This window comes from Microcaecilia unicolor, chromosome 1, assembly GCF_901765095.1.
Source record: "Microcaecilia unicolor chromosome 1, aMicUni1.1, whole genome shotgun sequence".
NCBI classification, from domain to species: domain Eukaryota; kingdom Metazoa; phylum Chordata; class Amphibia; order Gymnophiona; family Siphonopidae; genus Microcaecilia; species Microcaecilia unicolor.
In genome coordinates this window covers 760011187-760037480 of record NC_044031.1, presented here as the reverse complement: position 1 = coordinate 760037480, position 26294 = coordinate 760011187, and the positions used below count along the sequence as shown (strand labels likewise).

Here is a 26294-nt window from a genome sequence, read left to right as displayed (position 1 = left end):
TATATTCTGTTGGAATCTGTTGGAGTGTACGGTTTATGAATTGTAGGTACCAAACCAGAGCTGGACTCAAATGATTGAGTGCTTCATTTCCAATCTAGGCTTCAAATATTCACTCCTTATTTACAGTCTTATTATTTTCTTCACTAACTGGTTGAAAACTCAAACTCTTAAAAACAAAACAAAAAAAACCTAACACTTACCTTGATATTGCTGTCTGAAAAATGTGCGTCAACAAACGACGTATAATTTAAATATCTCACATTACTCACATTATTCATAACCACTTTTGTCTTCAACCCCTCAAAAAATGGTGTCCATATTTCTTGTAGGTGCCAACCCTTTAGTTTGACCAATCAGATCACACATACACACACACAAAATATTAGAACAATAAGGGACATGGGAAATCAAATAAGTCAAACAATAACAAGGTTCAAATTCTGTTTATACAAAGGACGTAGTATATAAAACTGTACTGTAGATATCCACTCTCATTTCTTGCTTTGGCTATTTCATTACATATTTCACAACAAAAATGTCGCCCGTTTTAACGGGCTTTACGGCTTGTAGTAAATGACGGCAGATAAAAACCTGTACGGTCCATCCAGTCTGCCCAACAAAATAAACTCATTTTATACACGGTATGTGATTAGGTATCCTGAAAACCTGACTGGTTGGGTGTGGCCCAACAAGGGAAAGGGAAGGGAAATGGGACTTGATATACCGCCTTTCTGAGGTTTTTGCAACTACATTCAAAGCGGTTTACATATATTCAGGTACTTATTTTGTACCTGGGGCAATGGAGGGTTAAGTGACTTGCCCAGAGTCACAAGGAGCTGCAGTAGGAATTGAACTCAGTTCACCAGGATCAAAGTCCACTGCACTAACCACTAGGCTACTCCTCCACTCCAACTGGATTGAGGACCTCTGTCTTGGAGCCTTCAGTTTGAAGGACGGTTTCGGGCATTAAAATGAGGAGATCTGGGGGGTGGTGGTGAGGAGGTTGGGAAGGTTTTGGTTTTTGGTCACACATTTTCTCACAAAACGGCCTGGAGTCTTCAGACGTGGGCTACCTGAGTTAAATCTTCAGAATTTGGTCATGAGGGTGAGTCCTAGTGGGGTGGTAACATAATTGGGACCATGAGTGTCTTTTGTTTACTGATATATGATGTCAAGTTTGTTTTCTTACCTTTACTTCACTTTGCTTTGCTGCATTGGAGAAGGGTACTGAGAGGAGGGATTTGTCCTCCGTTCACAGGACAAATCCCTCCTCTCAGTACCCTTCTCCACCACTGCCAACTCCAGGCTCCGCCCATTCTGCCTCGCCTCACCCTATGCCTGGAACAACCTTCCTGAGCCCCTACGTCAAGCCCCCTCCCTGCCCATCTTCAAGTCTATGCTTAAAGCCCACCTCTTCAAAGCTGCCTTCGGCACCTAACTCTTACCTTCAGGATATCCGGACTGCCCCAAATTGACTGCCCCCAGCGTATCGTCTACTCACTTGTCCTTTAGATTGTAAGCTCTTTGAGCAGGGCCTGTCCTTTTATGTTAAATTGTACAGCGCTGCGTAACCCTAGTAGCGCTTTAGAAATGTTAAGTAGTAGTAGTTGACAGTTAACTTTGCCCAATATTATTGTTCAGGTGATTGTTGTCTGGTTTTACTGATGCCAAATAAAAAAAACCATTCAAATGTAAAGTGAGGAGACCTGGGAATGAACTCTATTTGAATTTTACCCACACCCTTAATCTCGTTTCCCATCAATAGTCTTGCCTAATTATGCTCTCACCTATCCACCCTTAATTATTTGTTTGTCCCTGGTTACTCACTGTATTAATTTGCTTCTTGAACTTATTGTAATTTGTGTTATTTGTTTATTTATTACATTTGTACCCCGCGCTTTCACGCTCAAAGCAGGTTCAATGCGGCTTACATAGAAATTGGGATTACATAGTATCGATGAAGAAAAATAAGTTGAGTATTATCAGAATAATAAACGAATTAAGTAGGTAGAAGTGTGCAAGAATGAAGGGAGTAGGCGAGGTGTGAGCAAAGGTAGGTTAGCAATTGGAGGGGGGTAGATGAGGCGGAAGGGGATGGGCAAGAGTTATATTCTGTACATTATTATGTTTTATTCACTTTATTGTTTGTAAGCCACATTGAACTATTTCGGGCTAATATGGGGTATAAATATCATGAATGAATAAATAAATACGTGGGCAGGTGCCTCCTGAATGCTCTTGAGTTTACATGTCTGTGAAAAGGTGAGCTGAAGCGGCTGATCCTCCTCCTGATCAGACATTTTCTGTTAATGCACAGGGTCGTAATGGTCTGGGCTCAATTTATGTCTGGGCTTCTGGAAACGGTGGGAGAGAAGGAGATTATTGTTCTTGTGACGGCTACACCAACAGCATATATACTGTCTCAGTCAGCAGTACCACGGAAAATGGAAATAAACCCTGGTACCTGGAGGAATGTGCGTCAACTTTAGCCACCACCTACAGTAGTGGGGCATTCTTCGAGAGGAAGATAGTAAGTTTCTCTTTCTAAAATAAATCCAATTGTTCTGTGTTGAGTAAAACAATGTGTAAAAATGCTGTTTGACTTTCTTAGCCATTAATTGGGCTGATATTCAAAGAGTTGTGATTGGTCGCTGGGTAGTTAATGCATAACTACCTCATTGAGGATATTTTTAAAAATTACTCCGGTAATAATCTGGCTGCTTAAATTGCTAAATGGTCGGATGCGATCCAAATGATAAAGGGCAGGTAGGGGAGGAGCAGAAGTGGCTCTAGCACCTATCCGAATTGCAGTGATATTAAGCTTTCAGGATACTATGCAGTCCACTGCTCAGCATGTGTATTTAGCGCTGCTAATTTTCCAGATAATGATACTGAATAAATATATTAAGTTAAGTACCAGTGCTTACTTAATCTGCTAACCATACTGGCTGAAATTCCGGTCTAATATTTTTTTCAGTTGTATTTTCCATCAGACTGTGCATGCGAAATAGGTCCCACCTGCTATTTAAATCATTTGATTTTGCTCTTCTTAAATTTGACTCATTCCCATAGTGTCAGTTGTCTCCCCAAGCCCTCCTTACATCTCTGACTGGTCCTGTCGGGAGACCTGGAACCCAAGTCTTGGAGAGTCCTCCATAGTCTTGCTTTTTTGCTGTTGCCAGTGGATAATTCTCTACCGCTTGCTGTTAGCTGTGTAGAAGCCAAAGAGCTGGTGAGCACATGTACCAGAGAACCACTATAATGTCTTAGGTGTGTGTGAACTTTACACTTGCTAGCTCCAGCAGCTGATCCCCCATCCACCTAATTGAACAAACTGCTTCTCAACACATAGTAGTAACATAGTAAATGAAGGCAGATAAAGACCTGAACGGTCCATCCAGTCTGCCCAACAAGATAAACTCATTTACATGGTATGTATACCTGAGCTTGATTTGTCCTTTCCATTCTCAGGGCACAGACTGTAGAAGTCTGCCCAGCACTCTTCTTGTACTAAAAGTTCTGAAGCTAACGTCGAAGCCCCTTAAACACTCCAGCCTATTCATATCTATTGAGTTATGATCAGGGCACAGACCGTGGAAGTCTGCCCACCACTGTTCTTGTACTAAAAGTTCTGAAGATTCTGGAATCCTAAAGAGTTACAAGATTCCGAAATCCCAATTAGTAGCAACATTAAATGTAGAATCCCAAAGAGTAACATAGTAACGTAGTAAATGACGGCAGATAAAGACCTGTACGATCCATCCAGTCTGCCCAACAAGATAAACTCATTTTACATGGTATGTGATACTTTATATGTGTACCCGAGTTTGATTTGTCCTTGACATTCTCAGGGCACAGACCGTAGAAGTTTGCCCAGCACTCTTGTACTAAGTTCTGAAGATTCTGGAATCCTAAAGAGTTACAAGATTCCGGAATCCCAATTAGTAGCAACATTAAATGTAGAATCCCAAAGAGTAACATAGTAACGTAGTAAATGACGGCAGATAAAGACCTGTACGGTCCATTCAGCCTGCCCAACAAGATAAACTCATTTTACATGGTATGTGATACTTTTATACCCGAGTTTGATTTGTCCTTGCCTTTCTCAGGGCACAGACCATAGAAGTCTGCCCAGCACTATTCTCGTACTAAAATTTCTGAAGCTAACGTCGAAGCCCCTTAACATTTACACTCAAGCCTATCCATATCTATTCAGTCACGATCAGGGCGTAGACCATAGAAGTCCGCCCAGATAACCATGTGTTTTGTTTTCTGTACCTATTAAAATATGTTTAAACAACCCCTGTTGACATTTGCAGGAAAGGAGCAAGTCCTACCCTGGTGGTATATTTCCCTTCCCTCTGTACTTCATCTATCATACAGCAGCTTCCTGAAAGATCAGGTTTTTATCCTATTGCTGTTTAAGTGCTATCAGTGTTCATAACCTAACAAAGAATAGAAACCTTCTCTTTCCTTTTTTTTTTTGTAGTCTGCATGCTCTCAGACCTGTTTGGACTGGTCATCTATTGCAGTACCTCTCAATCCAGTCCTCACAGCACACCCGGACAGTCAGGTTTTCAGGATATCCACAATGAATATGCATGAGAGAGATTTGCATACTGAGGAGGCAGTGCATGCAAATCCTATCTCATATATATATATTCATTGTGTGTGTCCTGAAAAACCTGACTGACTTGAGAAGCACCGATCTATTGGCTTGAAGAAACTGTACAACTGTAATGTAAGTATTCTTCACCAGTGTTTCTCATGCGGGCTCTGGAATACCCTCAGCCAGTCTGATTTGCTGGACGTCCACAGTGAATGTGCATGAGAGAGAGAGATTTGCACGCAGTGGAGGAGCAAGTTGAGAAACGCAGTTCACATGACGGTTGATTTTTATGCAGTCATCAACTCTTGAAATTTTTTACCAACAGGTCACTACGGACTTGAGGCATCGCTGCACAGATGGACACACTGGGACCTCGGTGTCTGCTCCCATGGTAGCAGGTATCATTGCCCTGGCGTTGGAGGCAAAGTAAGCTCTAACTCCTTTCTTACCTTGTACTGCATGGCAAAATATTAAACCAGCAGCTCCTACTGTGTCAGGCTCTGTCTGGCTACCAGATAACGGTCTAGTCCAGTGCTTCTCAATCCTAACATAGTAAATGACTACTACTAATCATTTCTAAAACGCTACTAGACGTACGCAGCGCTGTAGACTTGAACATGAAGAGACAGTCCCTGCTCCACAGAGCTTACAATCTAATTAGGACAGACAAATAAGAGATAAGGGAAGATGGGGATGATGAAATAAGGGTACTGAACAAGTGAGCAAGGGTTAGGAGTTAAAAGCAGCATCAAAAAGGTAGGCTTTTAGCCTAGTTTTGAAGACGGCCAGAGTTGGAGCTTGACGTACCGGCTCAGGAAGTCTATTCCAGGCATGGAGTTAGCAGTGGAGAAGGGTGCAGATAAGAGAGATTTACCCAGTGAACGGAGTTCCCGGGGAGGAATGTAGGGAGAGATGAGAGTGGAGAGGTACTGAGGAGCTGCAGAGTGAATGCACTTATAGGTCAATAAGAGGAGTTTGAACTGTATGCGGAAATGGATAGGAAGCCAGTGAAGTGACTTGAGGAGAGGGCTAACATGAGCATAACGACCCTGGTGGATTATTAGTTGTGCAGCAGAATTTTGAACAGATTGAAGAGGAGAGAGATGGCTAAGTGGAAGACCTGTGAGAAGCAAGTTGTAATAGTCTAAAGCGAGAGGTGATAAGAGTGTGGATGAGGGTTCTGGTAGTGTGCTCAGAAAGGAAAGGGCGAATTTTGGTGGTATTATAGAGAAAGAGACGACAGGTTTTATCAGTCTGCTGAATATGTGCAAAGAAGGAGAGGGAGGAGTCGAAGATGACCCCAAGGTTACGAGCTGATGAGACAGGATGGATGAGAGTGTTATCCATAGAAATAGAGAGAATGGGGGAGGAGGAGAGGGTGGTTTAGAAAGACCTGTACGGTCCATCCAGTCTGCCCAACAAGATAAACTCATTTTACATGGTATGTGATACTTTAAATCCTGGTCCTAGGGACACCCCAGCCTGTCGGGTTGTCAGGATATCCCACAATGATTATGCACAAGACAGATTTGCATGCACTCCCACCACTGTATGCAAATCTGTCTTGTGCATAATCATTGTGGATATGGCTGAGGTGCTCCTGGGACCAGGTTTGGAATGCACTGGTCTTGTCGTATATGTGGTCTGGAGTCTGAACTGATCTCAGATGAAAGAGTCTGCTATTGAGGTAGTCATGGAGGAAGCCACTGCTTGCCCTGGGATTGGTAGCATGGAATGATGCTACTCGTTGGGATTCCAGAATCTTTCTATTCTTTGGGGTTCTACATGGAATGATGCTACTATTTGGGTTTCTGATGGATTTGGGTTTGGCTAAGCTGTTGGATCTTCAGCAGCTGAGCCGAAATTGGGCGGTGGAGCAGGTGGGGGAAGAGGGGGTTGGTGGTTGGGAGGTGAGGATAGAGGAGGGCAGACTTATACGGTCTGTGCCAGAGCCGGTGTTGGGAGGCGGGAAATACTGCTGGGCAGACTTGTACGGTCTAGGCCCTGAAAAAGGCAGGTACAAATCAAGGTAAGGATACACATATGAGTTTATCTTGTTGGGCAGACTGGATTGTCTGTGCAGGTCTTTTTCTGCCGTCATCTACTATGTTACTATGTTCTGTCAGGTACTTGTGACCTGGATTAGCCACTGTTAAAGCAGGATACTGGGCTAGATAGATCTTTGGTGTGACCCAGTATAGCTATTCTTATGTTCTTATAGAGTTGGGCTTATTAATTAGTAACAAGGAGGTATAGTTAAAAAAAAAAATTGAGTGAATTCATTTGTTTTTTTTGGTTAATAAACTGTAAACATCCCCAGCTGTACATTTTTGAGAATTTTTAGACTTCTGTGTTAAAGTTGTCCCCACTGGACACACGGTCCATTGTGTGTTCAGTGTTCATATCTGTATTTCTGAACACTACCAGCAAGATCTTTTCAGAGTTTTTCAATCTGCCGCAGTGTAATTAACTCCGCAGGAGAAGATGCCCCCCCCCCCCCCCCACCATGTTAGGAAAGGGAGCAGTAGACTATCTCTTGCAGTTTGACTGACAAGGGTTTGTACTGGGCTCCGATGTTTATTTAAAACTTTTTTCTCAAAGCATGTCAAAGTGGTTTAACAAATAAAGTTTAACATAAAATTAGAAACAGAAATCCAATTAGAACAGGAAAGAACGCAGTCATACAAACCAAGAGAAGACAGGAAAGAAAACAACTGGAAAGGGGAAAAGGGTAAAGAAAATTAGAGAGAGTAAAAGCAAGATAAAATAGGTAGTGTCAATGCATACTAACAGGATCGGCACTAAATAGATGGAGTAGTCTCAAAAGCTTTTTAATCTATTTTTTTTTTTAAGGTTTTTGAGTAGAACAAACATTCAGTGCTTTACAGTTAAAACGTACGCTAGACAATAATAGCTGCTGTCCAATCCCATCCCTTCCCCTCTTCCTATTCCATCATAACATAAAATCCAGAGGGTGGTTTATGCCCCACCCCCAGAGGAGCCTGTATTTTCCAGCCAGTGAGTCACAGGTGGTGCTATCAGCCGTGGAGCATCGAGATCCACTCCCGAGAGAGATCTCCAAGCGGTATATTTGTCCCATTGTTTGTGAAATTGCACATAATTTGTAATTTATTCTTAAAATCGAGCGTGGTACCGGAAGATTGGAGGGTGGCCAATGTAATGCCGATTTTTATAAAAGGTTCCAGAGGAGATCTGGGAAATTATAGACCGGTGAGTCTGACGTCGATGCCGGGCAAAATGGTAGAGGCTATTATTAACAACAAAATTACAGAGCATATTCAAAAGCATGGATTAATGAGACAAAGTCAACATGGATTTAGTGAAGGGAAATCTTGCCTCACCAATCTACTACATTTCTTTGAAGGGGTGAACAAACATGTGGATAAAGGGGAGCCGGTTGATATTGTGTATCTGGATTTTCAGAAGGCGTTTGACAAAGTACCTCATGAAAGACTCCAGAGGAAATTGGAGAGTCATGGGATAGGGAGGTAGTGTTCTATTGTGGATTATAAACTGGTTAAAAGATAGAAAACAGAGAGTAGGGTTAAATGGACAGTATTCTCAATGGAGAAGGGTAGTTAGTGGGGTTCCCCAGGGGTCTGTGCTGGGACCGCTGCTTTTTAACATATTTATAAATGACCTGGAGATGGGAGTAACCAGTGAGGTAATTAAATTTGCTGATGAGACAAAGTTATTCAAAGTTGTTAAATCACGGGAGGATTGTGAAAAATTACAAGAGGGCCTTACGAGACTGGGAAACTGGGCGTCTAAATGGCAGATGACGTTTAATGTGAGCAAGTGCAAAATGATGCATGTGGGAAAGAGGAACCTGGTTAGCTACATCATGCAAGGTTCCACGTTAGGAGTCACAGACCAAGAAAGGGATCTAGGTGTCGTCGTTGATGATATGTTGAAACCTTCTACTCAGTGTGCTGCTGTGGCATTACTCCTGAGTCTGCCCCCCTTCAACCTCAATTCATGTCCTCTAGTTCTACCGCCTTCCCGTCTCCGGAAAAGGTTCGTTTGCGGATTAATAACTTTCAAATATTTGATCGTCTGTATCATATCTCCCCTGTTTCTCCTTTCCTCCAAGGTATACATGTTCAGGTCAGCAAGTCTCTTCTCGTACGGTTTGCAACGCAAATCCCATACCATTTTCGTAGCTTTTCTTTGCACCGCTTCCAGTCTTTTTACATCTTTGCCACCTTTTATGATTGACAAACCAATAATCTATTTGATGTCCTTGAGTTTAATAATACGTGACACTTGCATCCCACACCACAAAAGTTCAGTGTGGCTCACAAAAGAGTAAACTGGACCACCTCCAGGAATGTTACACCTGATGATCAATCTAACCGTCAAGAAAAATAACAGTCACATTAAAAATTTCTTAAACAAGGTTTTCGACGGTTTTTAAAAAAAACATTATGATCAGATTGCCTTCTTAGATCAATAGGTAATTCAACACAAATGTTATGGAGGGATGCTGAATGTGCGTGCTGTCCTGGGTACCTCTGTTTTAAGGGTTGTTGGGGGGGGGGGGTTGTTTGTTTTTCTTCAACTCTTCTCCCCCTTTCCCCATGCACACATTAAAATGCAGGCAGATATGGACCCCTTATCTGATGTGAGTGTGGTCCGCTTCCTTAAATACTTTCGAACTTTTATTTATTTTATTTTTGTTACATTTGTACCCTGCGCTTTCCCACTCATGGCAGGCTCAATGCGACAGGCAGTGGAGGGTTAAGTGACTTGCCCAGAGTCACAAGGAGCTGCCTGTGCCGGGAATCGAACTCAGTTCCTCAGGACCAAAGTCCACCACCCTAACCACTAGGCCACTCCTCCGCTTTTGCTACTATTTGAGATTCTACATGGAATGTTGCTATTCCACTAGCAACATTCCATGTAGATGTGGGCCCTTTCAGATCACCAATGTGGTTGTGCAGGCTTCTACATGGAATGTTGCTAGTGGAATAGCAACATTCCATGTAGAATCTCCAATAGTAGCAACATTCCATGTAGAATCTCCAATAGTATCTATTTTATTTTTGTTACATTTGTACCCCGCACTTTCCCACTCAAGGCAGGCTCAATGCGGCTTACATGGGGCAATGGAGGGTTAAGTGACTTGCCCAGAGTCACAAGGAGCTGCCTGTGCCGGGAATCGAACTCAGTTCCCCAGGACCAAAGTCCACCACCCTAACCACTAGGCCACTCCTCCACTACTGTGACAGCATTATGGTTACTATTTGAGGGTCTTATTCTATGAGTTTATCTGTTCTATGGGTTAAGGAGGAGAGGCAGTAAGTTGTGAAAGAGAGACAAGGGGGGGGGGGGATGATCTGAGGGGGAGATTGTCTTGGTTTGCTTTGGGAGGGTTTGGGATTTCATATAACTAGCTGGTTCCATTTGATAGCTGAAGTGTGTTTATTACAGTTGTTGCTTGTTATTTTCTGTTAACTAATAAACATTTTGCACTGTGAAATGCAGGCAGATAAGTAGGTGTGGATGGAAGGAGGGGTTGTTTAGCACAAACGCAAGTTCAGTTCACTTGTTTTGACGTAAGTGAAAAGCAGTATGAAGGTTATGGATGGCAAAAGGAGAGTCTGGCTGTGAATTAATCATTACTACTACTACTACTACTTAACATTTCTAGAGCGCTACTAGGGTTACGCAGCGCTGTACAATTTAACAAAGAGAGACAGTCCCTGCTCAAAGAGCTTACAATCTAATAGACAAGTGAACGGTCGGTCCGATAGGGGCAGTCAAATTGGGGCAGTCTGGATTCACTGAACGGTAAGGGTTAGGTGCCGAACGCAGCATTGAAGAGGTGGGCTTTAAGCAAAGACTTGAAGACGGGCAGGGAGGGGGCTTGGCGTAAGGGCTCAGGAAGGTTGTTCCAAGCATAGGGTGAGGCGAGGCAGAATGAGCGGAGCCTGGAGTTGGCGGTGGTGGAGAAGGGTACTGAGAGGAGGGATTTATCCTGTGAACGGAGGTTACGGGCGGGAAACACAGAGAAATAAATTACTACTACTACTAACTAACATTTCTAAAGCGCTACTAGGGTTACGCAGGCTTGTTTGAAGAGGTAGGTTTTCAGCAGCTTGCGGAAGGGTAGGTGTTCTTTGGTTGTTCGGATGTGTCTGGTTTTGACTTTGTTATGCCTGGGTTGTCACTAAGAATTTATCCCACACTAGGCCTTGCTCTCTGTTTTGCAGTATCGGGAGAGTTTCCCTTTATTGCTGCAGGTAGTTTCATGCAGGGGCGTAGCTATTATGGGGCCACGGGGGCCTGGGCCCCCCTAGATTTGGCCCTGGACCCCCTGCCGACAACCCTCTCAACCCTCCCCTCCCGGCGACAACCCGCCGTCTGCTACCTTTGCTGGTGGTGGACCCCAACCCCCCGCCAGCCGAAGTCTTCTTTCTTCGTTTTGTTTCTGAGTCAGACGTCCAAGACTCACAGAAACAGAAAGAAGCCCTGCAGATCGCAAGGCTTCATTCTGTTTCTGTGAGACCGACTGGCGGGGGTTGGGGTCCCCCGCCAGCAAAGGTAGCAGACGGTAGCGTGAGGGGGGGGGGGGTTTGAGAGGGTCATCGGTGGGGGGAAGGGGGGGGTCAAAGTTGTTGGTGTCGGCAGTGGTGGCGGGGGGTTGGCGGCGCCGGGGTGGGGGGGGGGTGGCTAAAATGTACCCCCTCACCTCGGCTCTGGACCCCCCCTCCCGCCGAAGTCTGGCTACGCGCCTGGTTTCATGTGACACACACTTCCTCTGCCATGCAAATGGAATACACAGCAAGCACTGACCTGAGGCATATAAAATTGACTTGCACTGGTTTTGTTTATTCCCCTCTTTTTGATATTAACTATGAGCAGCAGCAGAAACGAGAGCTTTTTATTACTGCCTCCAGGATACAAGCACGGAAAATGTTAATTGTCAGGGAAATATCCCTGCACTCTGGTCCATGCCAGCAGGCGGTAGATGGATATTATGAAGAACCTGGTTTAAGGCTCTTTGCATATTTGTAATATGTGAAGCCTATTAAAGTATCAGAACAGCTGGAACAAACTTCCTGTTTATCGTCTGCATGATGCAATGCCTACCCATTCCGGAGTTCAGAAGCCGCCTGCTGACATACCCTGTCTGCTCTCTGGCACTGTGGTTCAATAGTAGGATGAATATAATATGCAAGTTTTAATAGTGGAAGGTGATGTGACGAGACTGAGTGATGCATTTTATATGCCTCAGGTCAGTTTTTCGGTGCACCTTAGTAAAAGGACCCCTATGTAAGCTGAACAACCCCAGCTGTGATACTTGTGTTGTGTCTTTACCTGTTTTTGTTTTTGTTTTTTTTTTAAATTCCAGCCCTCGCTTAACTTGGAGAGATGTTCAACATCTAATTGTGAAGACCTCCAGACCAGCGCACCTCAAAGCACCCGACTGGAAGATAAATGGAGCAGGACGCAGGGGTGAGAATGACCAAACACTTTTGTAAATTGGATTGGGCTCTCGGTGTTGCAGGTGTCTGAAAAGCTGCTAGGAACCACATTTGTAGTAGATAGAAGTGTACTGATAGGAAGAAGCAACCAGCCTGTGTCCTTTAAAAGAGAACGTACCTTGTTCAAACAAGTGGGAAAAAGCTTCTTTCCCCTGTAATTGAATGACAGATGGATTGTGAGCATGCTTACATGGAAGAGGAGTACATAAGTATTTCCACACTGGGACAGACCAAAGGTCCGTCAAGCTAATATCGTGTTTCCAACAGTGACCAATCCAGTTCACAAATACCTGGTAAGATCCCAAAAAAGTTCAATACATTTTATGCTACTTACCCCAGAAAATAAGCAGTAAATTTTCCCTAAGTCAATTTAATAACGATCTATGGACTTTTCCTTTAGGAAGCCGTCCAGACCTTTTTAAAACCCTGCTAAGCTAACCACCTTTACCATGTTCTCTGGCAACAAATTCCAGAGTTTAATTACACATTGAGTGAAGAAAAAATTTCTCCGATTCGTATTAAATTTACAGCAGACTGCCCAAATATTTTAAGTCTTCAGGCCATAGAGGCTATGAATCAGTACATAGCTGCAATTCTCCGAGGACAAGCAGGCTGCTTGTTCTCACTGATGGGTGACGTCCACGGCAGCCCCTCCAATCGGAAACTTCACTAGCAAAGTCCTTTGCTAGCCCTCGCGCGCCCGCGCGCACCGCGCATGCGCGGCCGTCTTCCCGCCCGAAACCGGCTCGAGCCGGCCAGTCTTCTTTTGTCCGCACTCGGTACGGTCGTATTTCGCCGTGTCGGGCCCCGGAAAGTTGACCTCGCGCGTCCGAATTGTTTTTTGAGCGTGTTTTTTTTCTTCGGAAAAGCTTTTCTAAAGTCGGGAAGTGCTCCGGAAACCCTCCACCGGGTTTCGTGTCAATCCTCCCCGTACTTCCAGCTTTTTGCCCCGGTAAGTTTTCTTTCGTCGTCGGGGTAGGCCTCTTTTCGGCCTCGGTCGAGATTTTTCTCCCTCTAAATTTTGGTGCTTCAATTTTCGCCATTTCGGCTTTTGATTTCGCCGGCGTGATTTTTCCGCCCATGACATCGAAGCCTTCCAGCGGCTTCAAGAAGTGCACCCAGTGCGCCCGGGTTATCTCGCTCACTGATCGACACTCGTCGTGTCTTCAGTGTCTGGGGGCCGAGCACCGCCCTCAGAACTGCAGTCTGTGTTCCCTGCTTCAAAGGCGGACTCAGGTAGCGAGACTAGCTCAGTGGAACGTGTTGTTCTCGGGCTCTTCGTCGGCATCGGCACCGGGATCTTCGAGTGCATCGACGTCGTCAGCGTCCAGACCATCTTCCTCGGCCGCCCCTGCATCGAGTGCATCGAGGCATCGGGCCTCTGCATCGGCGCCGAGACATCGGATAGCTGCATCGACGTCGGTGGTACCAGGACCTCGTCTGCGGATGTCGTCGGACGGTGGTGCATCGGGTGGAGTGCAGGTGAGGGCTGTCCATTCCCCTGCTGGTGGCGGTGAGCCCTCGGGTGGGTCTCCTCCTACCCTGAGGGCTCCTGCGGTACAGCCCCCCCGAGATCGACCCTCTTCGGTCTCGGCCCCGAGGAAGCGACGGGTGGATTCGACGTCCTCCTCGTCGGTGCCGGGGAGCTCCGGTGACATGCTTCGGAAGAAGTCGAAGAAGCATCGACACCGGTCCCCTCCCCGCGTCGGCACCGAGAGCTCTGGGTCGCCGAGGGAGTCGGCACCCAGCAGGCATCGGCACCGAGAGGACCGCTCACCCTCTGTTCAGGAGGTGTCGATGCGCTCCGCTCTGGACAGCCCGGAACAGCCTCCACGCCCGGAACAGGTACTGACGTCGACGCCTGCATCGACCTCCATGCCTTTCTCTGCAGCCGCTCTGAACGAGAGCCTCCGGGCCGTTCTCCCAGAGATTCTGGGGGAGCTGTTGCGCCCTACCCCTCCGGTACCGGCGGTGCTTGCGCCTCCGGTACCGTCGAGCGTGGCGCCGGCTGGCCCATCGCCCGGGGTGAGGTCCCCGACGTCGGTACCGCGTGCGGTGCCGACTGCGGCCACCTCCCAGGAGGGCTCCCCGACTACGTCGGCGGAGGGAGCTTCGCCGATGCGGGCGAGGGAGTCTACCTCTCGACGCCCCCATCGTGGACGTGGCTCCACGGAGTCGAGCCGGGCCCGGTTGCAGACGCAGGTCCGGGAACTTGTGTCTGACACCGAGGGTGAGGCCTCGTGGGAAGAAGAAGAGGATCCCAGATATTTCTCTGACGAGGAGTCTGAGGGTCTTCCTTCTGATCCCACTCCCTCTCCTGAAAGACAGCTTTCTCCTCCCGAGAGTCTGTCTTTTGCTTCCTTTGTCCGGGAGATGTCTACGGCCATCCCCTTCCCGGTGGTTGTGGAGGACGAGCCCAGGGCTGAAATGTTTGAGCTCCTGGACTATCCTTCTCCACCTAAGGAAGCGTCCACTGTTCCCTTGCATCATGTCCTAAAAAAGACATTGCTTGCGAACTGGACGAAACCTCTAACTAATCCCCACATCCCCAAGAAGATCGAGTCCCAGTACCGGATCCATGGGGACCCAGAGCTGATGCGCACCCAGTTGCCTCACGACTCTGGAGTTGTGGATTTGGCCCTAAAGAAGGCTAAGAGTTCTAGAGAGCATGCTTCGGCGCCCCCGGGCAAAGACTCTAGAACCTTAGACTCCTTTGGGAGGAAGGCCTACCATTCCTCTATGCTCGTGGCCAAAATTCAGTCTTACCAGCTCTACATGAGCATACACATGCGGAATAATGTGCGGCAGTTGGCGGGCTTGGTTGATGCTCTTCCCCCTGAGCAAGCCAAGCCTTTTCAGGAGGTGGTCAGGCAGCTGAAGGCGTGCAGAAAATTCCTGGCCAGAGGAGTTTATGACACTTTTGATGTTGCGTCCAGGGCCGCTGCTCAAGGTGTGGTGATGCGCAGGCTCTCATGGCTGCGTGCCGCCGACCTGGAGAATAGACTCCAGCAGCGGATTGCGGACTCGCCTTGCCGTGCGGACAACATTTTTGGCGAAAAGTCGAACAGGTGGTAGAGTCTCTCCACCAGCGGGACACCGCATTCGACAAATTCGCCCGCCGGCAGCCTTCAGCTTCTACCTCTACAGGTAGACGATTTTTCGGGGGAAGGAAGACTGTTCCCTATACTTCTGGCAAGCGTAGGTACAATCCTCCTTCCCGACAGCCTGCGGCCCAGGCTAAGCCCCAGCGCGCTCGCTCTCGTCAGCAGCGTGCGCCTCAGCAAGGCCCCGCGGCTCCCCAGCAAAAGCAAGGGGCGAGCTTTTGACTGGCTCCAGCAGAGCATAGCCGACATCCAAGTGTCAGTGCCGGGCGACCTGCCAGTCGGAGGGAGGTTGAAAGCTTTTCACCAAAGGTGGCCTCTCATAACCTCCGATCAGTGGGTTCTCCAAATAGTCCGGCAAGGATACACCCTCAATTTGGCCTCAAAACCTCCAAATTGTCCACCGGGAGCTCAGTCTTACAGCTTCCAGCACAAGCAGGTACTTGCAGAGGAACTCTCCGCCCTTCTCAGCGCCAATGCGGTCGAGCCCGTGCCATCCGGGCAAGAAGGGCTGGGATTCTATTCCAGGTACTTCCTTGTGGAAAAGAAAACAGGGGGGATGCGTCCCATCCTAGACCTCAGGGCCCTGAACAAATATCTCGTAAAAGAAAAGTTCAGGATGCTTTCCCTGGGCACCCTTCTCCCCATGATTCAGCAAAACGATTGGCTATGCTCTCTGGACTTGAAGGATGCCTATACACACATCCCGATACTGCCAGCTCACAGACAGTATCTGCGATTTCAGCTGGGCACACGCCACTTCCAGTACTGTGTGCTACCCTTTGGGCTCGCCTCTGCGCCCAGGGTGTTCACAAAGTGCCTAGCTGTGGTTGCAGCGGCGCTTCGCAGGCTGGGGGTGCACGTGTTCCCATATCTCGACGATTGGCTGGTGAAGAACACATCCGAGGCAGGAGCCCTGCAGTCCATGCAGATGACTATTCGCCTCCTGGAGCTACTGGGGTTTGTGATAAATTACCCAAAGTCCCATCTTCTCCCAGTGCAGAAACTCGAATTCATCGGAGCCCTGCTGGATTCTCGGACGGCTCGCGCCTATCTCCCAGAGACGAGAGCCAACAACTTGTTGTCCCTCGCCTCGCGGGTGCGAGCGTCCCAGCAGATCACAGCTCGGCAGATGTTGAGATTGCTGGGCCACATGGCCTCCACAGTTCATGTGACTCCCATGGCCCGCCTTCACATGAGATCTGCTCAATGGACCCTAGCCTCCCAGTGGTATCAGGCCGCTGGGGGTCTAGAGGACGTGATCCACCTGTCCACGAGTTTTCTCGAATCCCTGTTTTGGTGGACGATTTGCTCCAATTTGACTCTGGGACGTCCCTTCCAAATTCCTCAGCCACAAAAAGTGCTGACCACGGATGCGTCTCTCCTGGGATGGGGAGCTCATGTCGATGGGCTTCACACCCAAGGAAGTTGGTCCCTCCAAGAACGCGATCTACAGATCAATCTTCTGGAGTTGCGAGCGATCTGGAACGCTCTGAAGGCTTTCAGAGATCGGCTGTCCCACCAAATTATCCAAATTCAGACAGACAATCAGGTTGCCATGTACTATGTCAACAAGCAGGGGGGCACCGGATCTCGCCCCCTGTGTCAGGAAGCCGTCAGCATGTGGCTCTGGGCTCGCCGTCAGGGCATGGTGCTCCAAGCCACATATCTGGCAGGCGTAAACAACAGTCTGGCCGACAGGTTGAGCAGGATTATGCAACCTCACGAGTGGTCGCTCAATTCCCGTGTGGTGCGACAGATCTTTCAGGCGTGGGGGCACCCCCCTGGTGGATCTCTTCGCATCTCAAGTGAACCACAAGGTCCCTCAGTTCTGTTCCAGGCTTCAGGCCCACGGCAGACTGGCGTCGGATGCCTTCCTCCTGGATTGGGGGGAAGGTCTGCTGTATGCTTATCCTCCCATACCTCTGGTGGGGAAGACTTTGTTGAAACTCAAGCAAGACCGAGGCACCATGATTCTGATTGCTCCCTTTTGGCCGCGTCAGATCTGGTTCCCTCTTCTTCTGGAGTTATCCTCCGAAGAACCGTGGAGATTGGAGTGTTTTCCGACCCTCATCACGCAGGACGACGGGGCTCTTCTGCATCCCAACCTCCAGTCCCTGGCTCTCACGGCCTGGATGTTGAGGGCGTAGACTTTGCCTCTTTGGGTCTGCCAGAGGGTGTCTCCCGCATCTTGCTTGCTTCCAGGAAAGACTCCACTAAGAGAAGTTACTTCTTTCATTGGAGGAGGTTTGCCGTCTGGTGTGACAGCAAGGCCCTAGATCCTCGCTCTTGTCCTACACAGACCCTGCTTGAATACCTTCTCCACTTGTCTGAGTCTGGTCTGAAGACCAACTCCGTAAGGGTTCACCTTAGTGCAATCAGTGCATACCATTACCAAGTGGAAGGTAAGCCGATCTCAGGACAGCCTTTAGTTGTTCGCTTCATGAGAGGTTTGCTTTTGTCAAAGCCCCCTGTCAAGCCTCCTACAGTGTCATGGGATCTCAATGTCGTTCTCACCCAGCTGATGAAACCTCCTTTTGAGCCACTGAATTCCTGCCATCTGAAGTACTTGACCTGGAAGGTCATTTTCTTGGTGGCAGTTACTTCAGCTCGTAGAGTCAGTGAGCTTCAGGCCCTGGTAGCCCAGGCCCCTTACACCAAATTTCATCACAACAGAGTAGTCCTCCGCACTCACCCTAAGTTTCTGCCAAAGGTCGTGTCGGAGTTCCATCTGAACCAGTCAATTGTCTTGCCAACATTCTTTCCCCGTCCTCATTCCTGCCCTGCTGAACGTCAGCTGCACACATTGGACTGCAAGAGAGCATTGGCCTTCTACCTGGAGCGGACACAGCCCACCAGACAGTCCGCCCAATTGTTTGTTTCTTTTGACCCCAATAGGAGGGGAGTGGCTGTAGGGAAACGCACCATATCCAATTGGCTAGCAGATTGCATTTCCTTCACTTACGCCCAGGCGGGGCTGGCTCTTGAGGGTCATGTCACGGCTCATAATGTTAGAGCCATGGCTGCGTCGGTAGCCCACTTGAAGTCAGCCTCCATTGAAGAAATTTGCAAAGCTGCGACGTGGTCATCTGTCCACACATTCACATCTCATTACTGCCTGCAGCAGGATACCCGACGCGACAGTCGGTTCGGGCAGTCAGTTCTTCAGAACCTGTTTGGGCTTTAGGATCCAACTCCACCCCCCGAGGGCCCTGTTTGTTCTGTTCCAGGCTCTACTCTCAGTTAGTTGGTAAATTTTTTAGGTCAATCTCAGTTATGTCCTCGCCGTTGCGAGGCCCAATTGACCAATGTTGTTGTTTTGAGTGAGCCTGGGGGCTAGGGATACCCCATCAGTGAGAACAAGCAGCCTGCTTGTCCTCGGAGAAAGCGAATGCTACATACCTGTAGAAGGTATTCTCCGAGGACAGCAGGCTGATTGTTCTCACCAACCCGCCCGCCTCCCCTTTGGAGTTGTGTCTTCCCTTGAAGTGTATTGTCTTGCTACATACTGGACTGGCCGGCTCGAGCCGGTTTCGGGCGGGAAGACGGCCGCGCATGCGCGGTGCGCTCGGGCGCGCGAGGGCTAGCAAAGGACTTTGCTAGTGAAGTTTCCGATTGGAGGGGCTGCCGTGGACGTCACCCATCAGTGAGAACAATCAGCCTGCTGTCCTCGGAGAATACCTTCTACAGGTATGTAGCATTCGCTTTATGCGAAAAGTGGACATGGCCCACTTTTGCTCTGAAGGATAGATTAGATAGATAAAAGGCTACATTTTTATACCACCTTCCTTAGGTTCAAAAACCATAAAAATACAACTCACAACCACTTATAGAACTGACTGTTTTAGTTCCGACATTCCCTAATCTGATCATGGAACTGATTTCCCCTCATGCCTTACTCTCTAATGTAATATAATTCATGTAAACTGCACTGTACATAAGTACATAAGTAATGCCATACTGGGAAAAGACCAAGGGTCTATCGAGCCCAGCATCCTGTCCACGACAGCGGCCAATCCAGGCCAAGGGCACCTGGCAAGCTTCCCAAACGTACAAACATTCTATACGTTATTCCTGGAATTGTGGATTTTTCCCAAGTCCATTTAGTAGCGGTTTATGGACTTGTCCTTTAGGAAACCGTCTAACCCCTTTTTAAACTCTGCTAAGCTAACCGCCTTCACTACGTTCTCCGGCAATGAATTCCAGAGTTTAATTATACGTTGGGTGAAGAAAAATTTTCTCCGATTATTATCGACGACGACGACACCCAGATCCCTTTCTTGGTCCGTAACTCCTAACTTGGAACCTTGCATGACGTAGCTATAATTCGGTTTCTTTTTTCCCACATGCATCACCTTGCACTTGCTTACATTAAACGTCAAATACTAATTAAATCACCTTAAGGCTGTTTATTAGTCTAATATCCTTAGTACCTTAACAAGTTTTAATTAAACAACTCAATAATACTAAGATGGAGACAGCAGCCCAGCAGCAAGAGGGGTGCTATCCATTCTTTTGCACTGAGTGCCACACATGTGATTGTCTCCCAGTTAGCGATAGGTTGTATGTGCATGCTTGATGAAAAGATCTCCTAGCTCTCAGAGAACGAGTCAGTTCTTTTGAGGCTAGAGTAGCAGACTTGGAGGAGTTGAGGAGACAGAGAAGTACATAGAGGAGACCTACAGGGCTGTTGTAAAGAAGTCCTACCTCCATTCTGGCCACCCCTGTTCTGCCTTGGAAGAGAGAGGTCTCCTAAAAAGAGAGGATCACTGGTGAAGTAGGAAGTAATCTTGTAGCCAATTGCGGGAACGCCCCTTATCTGCTTATGACCCTCCTATGGCTGCACCCCCTTTTTGGAGCCATGCATAAAATTTAAGCGTTGTTCTAGGCGCGTAAATATGCGTGGGTAAATTCTGTCAATGCCAATTAACACCGATAGGGTCCTATAACCAGCACTAAGCTCGTTATCCAATTAAATTGTGTGCGTCCGAATTTGTGCACACAACTTAAAAGTGTCATTTATAGAATTTGAGGGTTAGTGGGGATCTGGAGTCCCCTATGGACACAGACTGAGGAACATATCTTAGTAAATCAGGGACCTTTAACGTAATGTTTATATAGTAACACATGAATTAAGTTGTACATGTGAACATTTTGAATAAAAATCTGTTAAATGAAAAATATTAGCTGCCAATTTCTCAGTCAAAAAGGTGGAAGGTACCATGACAGAGTATCAAGATGGCCGAAAGCTCAGTTTATACTTGAAATCCAAAAGATGCGTTCGTTGTAAAATCTTCAGATCAGGATGCACTGACCAGAAATACCCAACACAGGCTGTATTTTGGGCACATATGCCTTCATTTCCATGCATTTTCAGCACAGTTGGATTTTTAAGAACAGTTATAGTATTGACAGAACCTTTGATGAAAAACATGGCCTGTGTTGGGTATTTCTGGTCAGCACATCCTGTATACTGTATTTGAAGATTTTACTATGAACACACCTTTTTGATTTGAAGAATAAACTGTGTTTTTGGCCATCCTGGTACTTTGTCACGGTACCTTCCATCTTTTTGTTTGACCGTTGGTAGAAGGGTTTCTTTCCTTCTTTCTTTCCTTCCTTCCTTTATCTCAGGCACTCTTTGAGATTGTTTAAATTGTTCTCTATTTTTCCACACCACCTACTATGGTCATATACAGCTCTTTCACTGTTTTTTAGTGTGTTACCTGTTGCTACTGATCTCCATGTAACCAGTTCTCACCCAGATGACTGCAAATGTTTATCAAAGTATACAACTGGAGTTCTCAGGCTTATGTATTTTCAGTTAGCCATCTCTATGGATTCGGTCTGGTGGACGCAGAAGGCATGGTTGTGGAAGCTAAGAAGTGGAAACCTGCACCAGCTCAGCACGTCTGCACTGCAACTTCGGACAGGAAGCACAGGTGAGTCATAGTAATAAATCACAAGAATTACTAAACTGGGTGAGTCCCCTTCTTTCCAGCCTGTTCTGCGATCACTTATGTGTGAATTGAATTTCAGTGCAAAATGTACTCTTGTTTTGCCTTGGCATGCTTTTCTACTAACAACAAACATTACTCCTGTTCTATATAAATGACAAAATCTTTATTAGTGAAAACAAACCAGTGCATTAAAAGAATTACCAAATAGTATCCCTGCAACTCACTCACACTGCCATCCACACCAGACTTATACCTTGATTACGTATGTAAATCCCACAAAGAACATTGAACATAAACCCTAAATTGCAGTTTCTTCAGTCTCTGTGTATCATCAGAGCACAATCTCAATAAAGATCAGTCAGTGAGCCCTAAAAAAACATAAGGGCACACAAAACCCAGTTCTTAATAATTGTAGCAGATATTGAACATTGCTGATCTTTGTATCCAACAAGTTCTCAAGTGAAGAAAGAAAAAAACTCCACTGCAATATAAAGCCACTGTTCTTATCCCTGTGATTAAAAAAACCCCACAGAGAAACACTGTGAATTGCAGAGTCACCCAAATCTTCTGTGATCCTCCTGCACACGGTCAAACCTTTAAATTAAAGGCAGCCAAAGAATGTTTCAGGTAAGTGGGAGGCTTCCAGGGATAGGTAAATTAAATCCACATAGTTGGTATGTGATCAGGGTGTAAGTCTGGTGTGGATGGCAGTGTGAGTGAGTTGCAGGGATACTATTTGGTAATTCTTTGAATGCACTGGTTTGTTTTCACTAATAAAGATTTTGTAATTTATATAGAACAGGAGTACTGTTTGTTAATGTTTTAGGTACCTCCTATTATATATATATCCCCTATTAGGATTAAGATGTTTTTCTACTGCCATATCTATTTATTTAACACATTTATACCCCACATTTTCCCACTAGTTGTAGACTCAATGTGGCTTACACATACGATAATAAAGTCCATGGATTTTGCTGAAAACAGGAAAAATTAAGATTAGGTTGAGTCTGGAAGGTATGCCTTTTTGAACGTGGTGGTCTTCAATAATTTTCTGAAATTTAAATAATTCCGAGTTGATTTTAAGGTTCTGGGTAGTGCATTCCATAGTTGTGTGCCTATGAAGGAGAAGTTGGATGCGTAGGTAGATTTGTATTTAAGGCCTCTGCAATCTGGTTAATGTAAATTTAGGTAGGATCGGGAGAAACTGGAACTGTTTTGTGGGTGGTAGATCCACCAGATCTAACATGTATTCGGGAACTTCTCCGTAGATGATCCTATGAATCTGGACCAATGTTTATGCTGAAGGAATTTTGATGGAATTGACCCTAAGTAAGGCTTGTCAAAAATTAGTCGTCAAGGTCTGCAAAGGGGCCAGATTTTCTGTATATCCCTAATGAATACAAAAAAAAAGTCCAAAACTTCACTAAATTAGTGTGCAATACTCAGCTTTGGTTCTGCCTTAATCAACTGTATCAAAGTTAAAAGATTTTTTATTTATAGCAAAAATATTAAAAACTGTGCAGTTTTTTTAAGCCTATGATTGAACGAGACAGGTGAAAAGTTGTTCTCATACACCTGCGTACATTACTTCTGAGGCTTTTTACTACTACTACTTAACATTTCTAAAGCGCTACTAGGGTTACGCAACGCTGTACAATTTAACATAGAGGGACAGTCCCTGCTCAAAGAGCTTACAATCTAAAAGACAAGTGAACAGTCAGTCCAAAAGGGGCAGTCAAATTGGGGGAGTCTGGATTTACTGAACGGTAAGAGTTAGGTGCCGAATGCAGCATTGAAGAGGTGGGCTTTAAGCAAAGACTTGAAGATGGGCAGGGAGGGGGCTTGGCGTAAGGGCTTTTTCCTCCTCTTAATGGAAAAACTTAAAAAAAAAAAAAAGTTAAAGTAAAACATTAAAGGCCCTGTTTACTAAGGTGCACTAGCGTTTCTAGCATGCGCTAAAAACGCCAGCGAGGCTTAGTAAACAGGGTCCTATGTCTTCTAGGCATGAAAATATGATATTTAGTCTATTAGAGTATTGAACACATTAAGTGAAGTTTTGGACTTTTTTTGGATTGATTTACTTCACTCTCTTTGAGGTATTTGTGGTATTCCGAATGAACATGTATAAAAGATTTGCATATAATGGAAACGGAAAGGGAAATGGGACTTGATATACCGCCTTTCTGTGGTATTTTGCAACTACGTTCAAAGCGGTTTACATATGTACAGGTACTTATTTTGTACCTGGGGCAATGGAGGGTTAAGTGACTTGCCCACAGTCACAAGGAACTGCAGTGGGAATCGACCCCCAGTTCCCCAGGATCAAAGTCCGCTGCACTAACCACTAGGCTACTCCTGGAGGCAGTAGGCATGCAAATCTGTCATGCATATTCATTAAGGGTATCCTGAGAATCCAAGCCTGTTTTAGCCCCATTTTGAAATTGCGGAGGGAAAAAAAAAAGTTCAATTTGTAGAGTTGCTCCCTTCCTCCTTCCCGTCCATTCACTTTATTTTTACCCTCCCTTTTCCCGGTCCTTCCCTCCATCATCCTCAATACAACTCTCTTATCTCCACCTACTATGATTTATTAATCACTTCTAAAGTTCTGCTAGGCATAGCAATGCTGTATATACATGAGAGAGAGTCCCTGCTGTCTGGCGCTTATAGTCTAGTTGAGCCAAACACATAAACAAGAGAGCGTAAAAGAATGTATTATAAAGAAGTGGTTAACTCTTAAAAGCAACCTCAAAAATGGTGAGCTTTTATTCTAGATTTGAATGTGGCTAGTACACCAGCTCAGTAAATCTGTTGAAATATTTGGGGCAGAAAGGTGGAAAGCGGAAGTCAGGAGTTGGCAGTGGAGGAGAAGGGTGTGGATAAGAAGGATTTGCTGGATGAATAGGGTTTATAGGGAAAGGTGTAGAGAAGAGGAGGAGGAGGAGGAGAGATGAAGGCTGAATGAGAATTCCACAGTTTCCAACTGTGCCGTTTCTCTAGAGGGGTCGGAATTGTGGAATGCGCTTTCTCGCTAGCTGGAGGTCAGCTTGGAGTTGGATTTGATAAGTTTTAGAAAGAAGATAGACCTGGCTTTATCCAGTAGGGTAGTTGAAATCTGTCTTGGTTTTTGGGGAGCTGATTTTTTTCTTCAATGGCTGGCAGGGTGCTGGTCTATTGAGATGAGCTATTTCAGATGCATGAGGTTTGAGTTCTAGCCTGTGATCCCTGGAAGGGCATTGAATTGGAGGATTATTATTTGTATCATTTTAATGTGTTGTGATCTAACTGAGCTGTAGTTGGCAGGGTGGTATCTAAATGAATGAAATGAAAGTAAGAGAATGGGGAACCAATGTAATGACTTGAGGAAGACAAGTTGTGCAGATATACCTTGAGTATATTGTAGTGGAGAGAAATGATTCTGCAGGAAATCAGAAGGAGCACATTGCAGTAGTTTAAATGGCAATACAAAGAGGGTCCAAAGTATAGAACAAAGTCCAAAATACAGCAAAAAACACCAAGAGCTTTCAGAGACGGGACCCGGTTCTTTATTGGTAAACATCACCCTCTCTGGGTGATAACCCGAATCACTGTCTGGAGACGGGGGGAGTAGGGTCCATCGATAGCTGTTCATACACCCCCGCCTGTTGCAGCTGTGATTGAATCTCATGCACATACTGAGTCCTGTCTAAAAGGACCACCGCTCCCCCTTTATCGGCCTTCTTGACTACCACATTAGTAGAGGTTCTGAATTTAGATAATGATGATCGTTCCTCTTGTGTCAAATTATAAGTCTGATATCGAGAGAAGTTTTTCATGGTAGACAACACATCTTGGGTTACTAGATCCTTATAGACTTTTACAACAGGATCCAAAGGAATGGGAGGAGTCCAACTGGATTTATAGGGAATCCTGGTTCTGTCAGGTCTGTCAGCGACATCATAACAGAAAATACGTAACTGAAGCTTCCTAATGAATTTTTCCAAATCAAACTTGAACTGGAATTCATTGAATCTTAACATCGGGACAAAGGAGAGTCCCTTGGACAATAAGAAGATGTCCGCGGAGGAGAGGACATGAGAAGAGATGTTGATTACCACAGAGGAACAGGGTCTTGTGACCTGATGGACGGGCGGGATCTCAAAGATCGGCCCCTGTTGCGTCTCAAGAAATGATCTCCCCATCCTCTGCCCCGTCTCCGTGGACGCTCCTCTAAAAATCCTCCCCATTGTCACTGCCACTGGAAGAAGATTCTGCAAACACAGTGGACAAAAAAGTGACTCGACGGGACAATCCGGACCCATCTTCGGTGTTCTTTGGTGTCCAAGGGTATACCCTTTCATTTTTTCCTCCTCGTCCCTGGAGAATTTCTTCAGCTTAGCCTTCCTGAGAGTGTCTCTAAATATTGTAACTCTTTGGGGTTCTACATAGAATGTTGCTACTCTTTGAGATTCTGCATGGAATCTTGTCACTCTTTAGGATTCCAGAATCTTACTATTTTGGGGGGTTCTACATGGAATGTTGCTACTCTTTGAGATTCTGCATGGAATCTTGTCACTCTTTAGGATTCCAGAATCTTGCTATTCTTTGGGGTTCTACATGGAATGTTGCTACTCTTTGAGATTCTGCATGGAATCTTGTCACTCTTTAGGATTTATTTGTTGCATTTGTATCCCACATTTTCCCACCTATTTGCAGGCTCAATGTGGCTTACATAGTACAGTAGTGGCAGTCGCCAATACCAGCATGAACAAATACAAAGTGAGGTTATGACAAACTAATGACCAGAATTGATAGACATATTGGGGGTCAAGGGGAAGAGTAGGTTATGTCCAATGTGAACATTTATATTGTTGTGTTGCGGGGTTAGGCATTTAGGTAGAGTCGTTGAGTATGCCTTTTTGAACAGGTAAGTCTTTAGGAGTTTCTGGAAGATTAGGTGAACATAAGTAATGCCACACTGGGAAAAGACCAAGGGTCCATCGAGCCCAGCATCCTGTCCACAACAGCGGCCAATCCAGGCCAAGGGCACCTGACAAGCTTCCCAAATGTACAGACATTTTTCCCAAGTCCATTTAGTAGTGGTTTATGGACTTGTCCTTTAGGAAACCATCTA

General features: G+C 46.0%; 1 protein-coding gene across 1 annotated transcript in view; it reads left to right on the top strand.

The window, feature by feature from the left end:
- Positions 1 to 26294, top strand: part of PCSK6 (proprotein convertase subtilisin/kexin type 6) — a gene marked incomplete in the record, with an annotated part of 362327 nt that overhangs the window by 199987 nt on the left and 136046 nt on the right. The window contains 4 exon segments of the mRNA XM_030189752.1: positions 2318 to 2530; positions 4935 to 5035; positions 11988 to 12091; positions 21046 to 21163. Coding sequence (XP_030045612.1) covers positions 2318 to 2530; positions 4935 to 5035; positions 11988 to 12091; positions 21046 to 21163 — 536 coding nt within the window.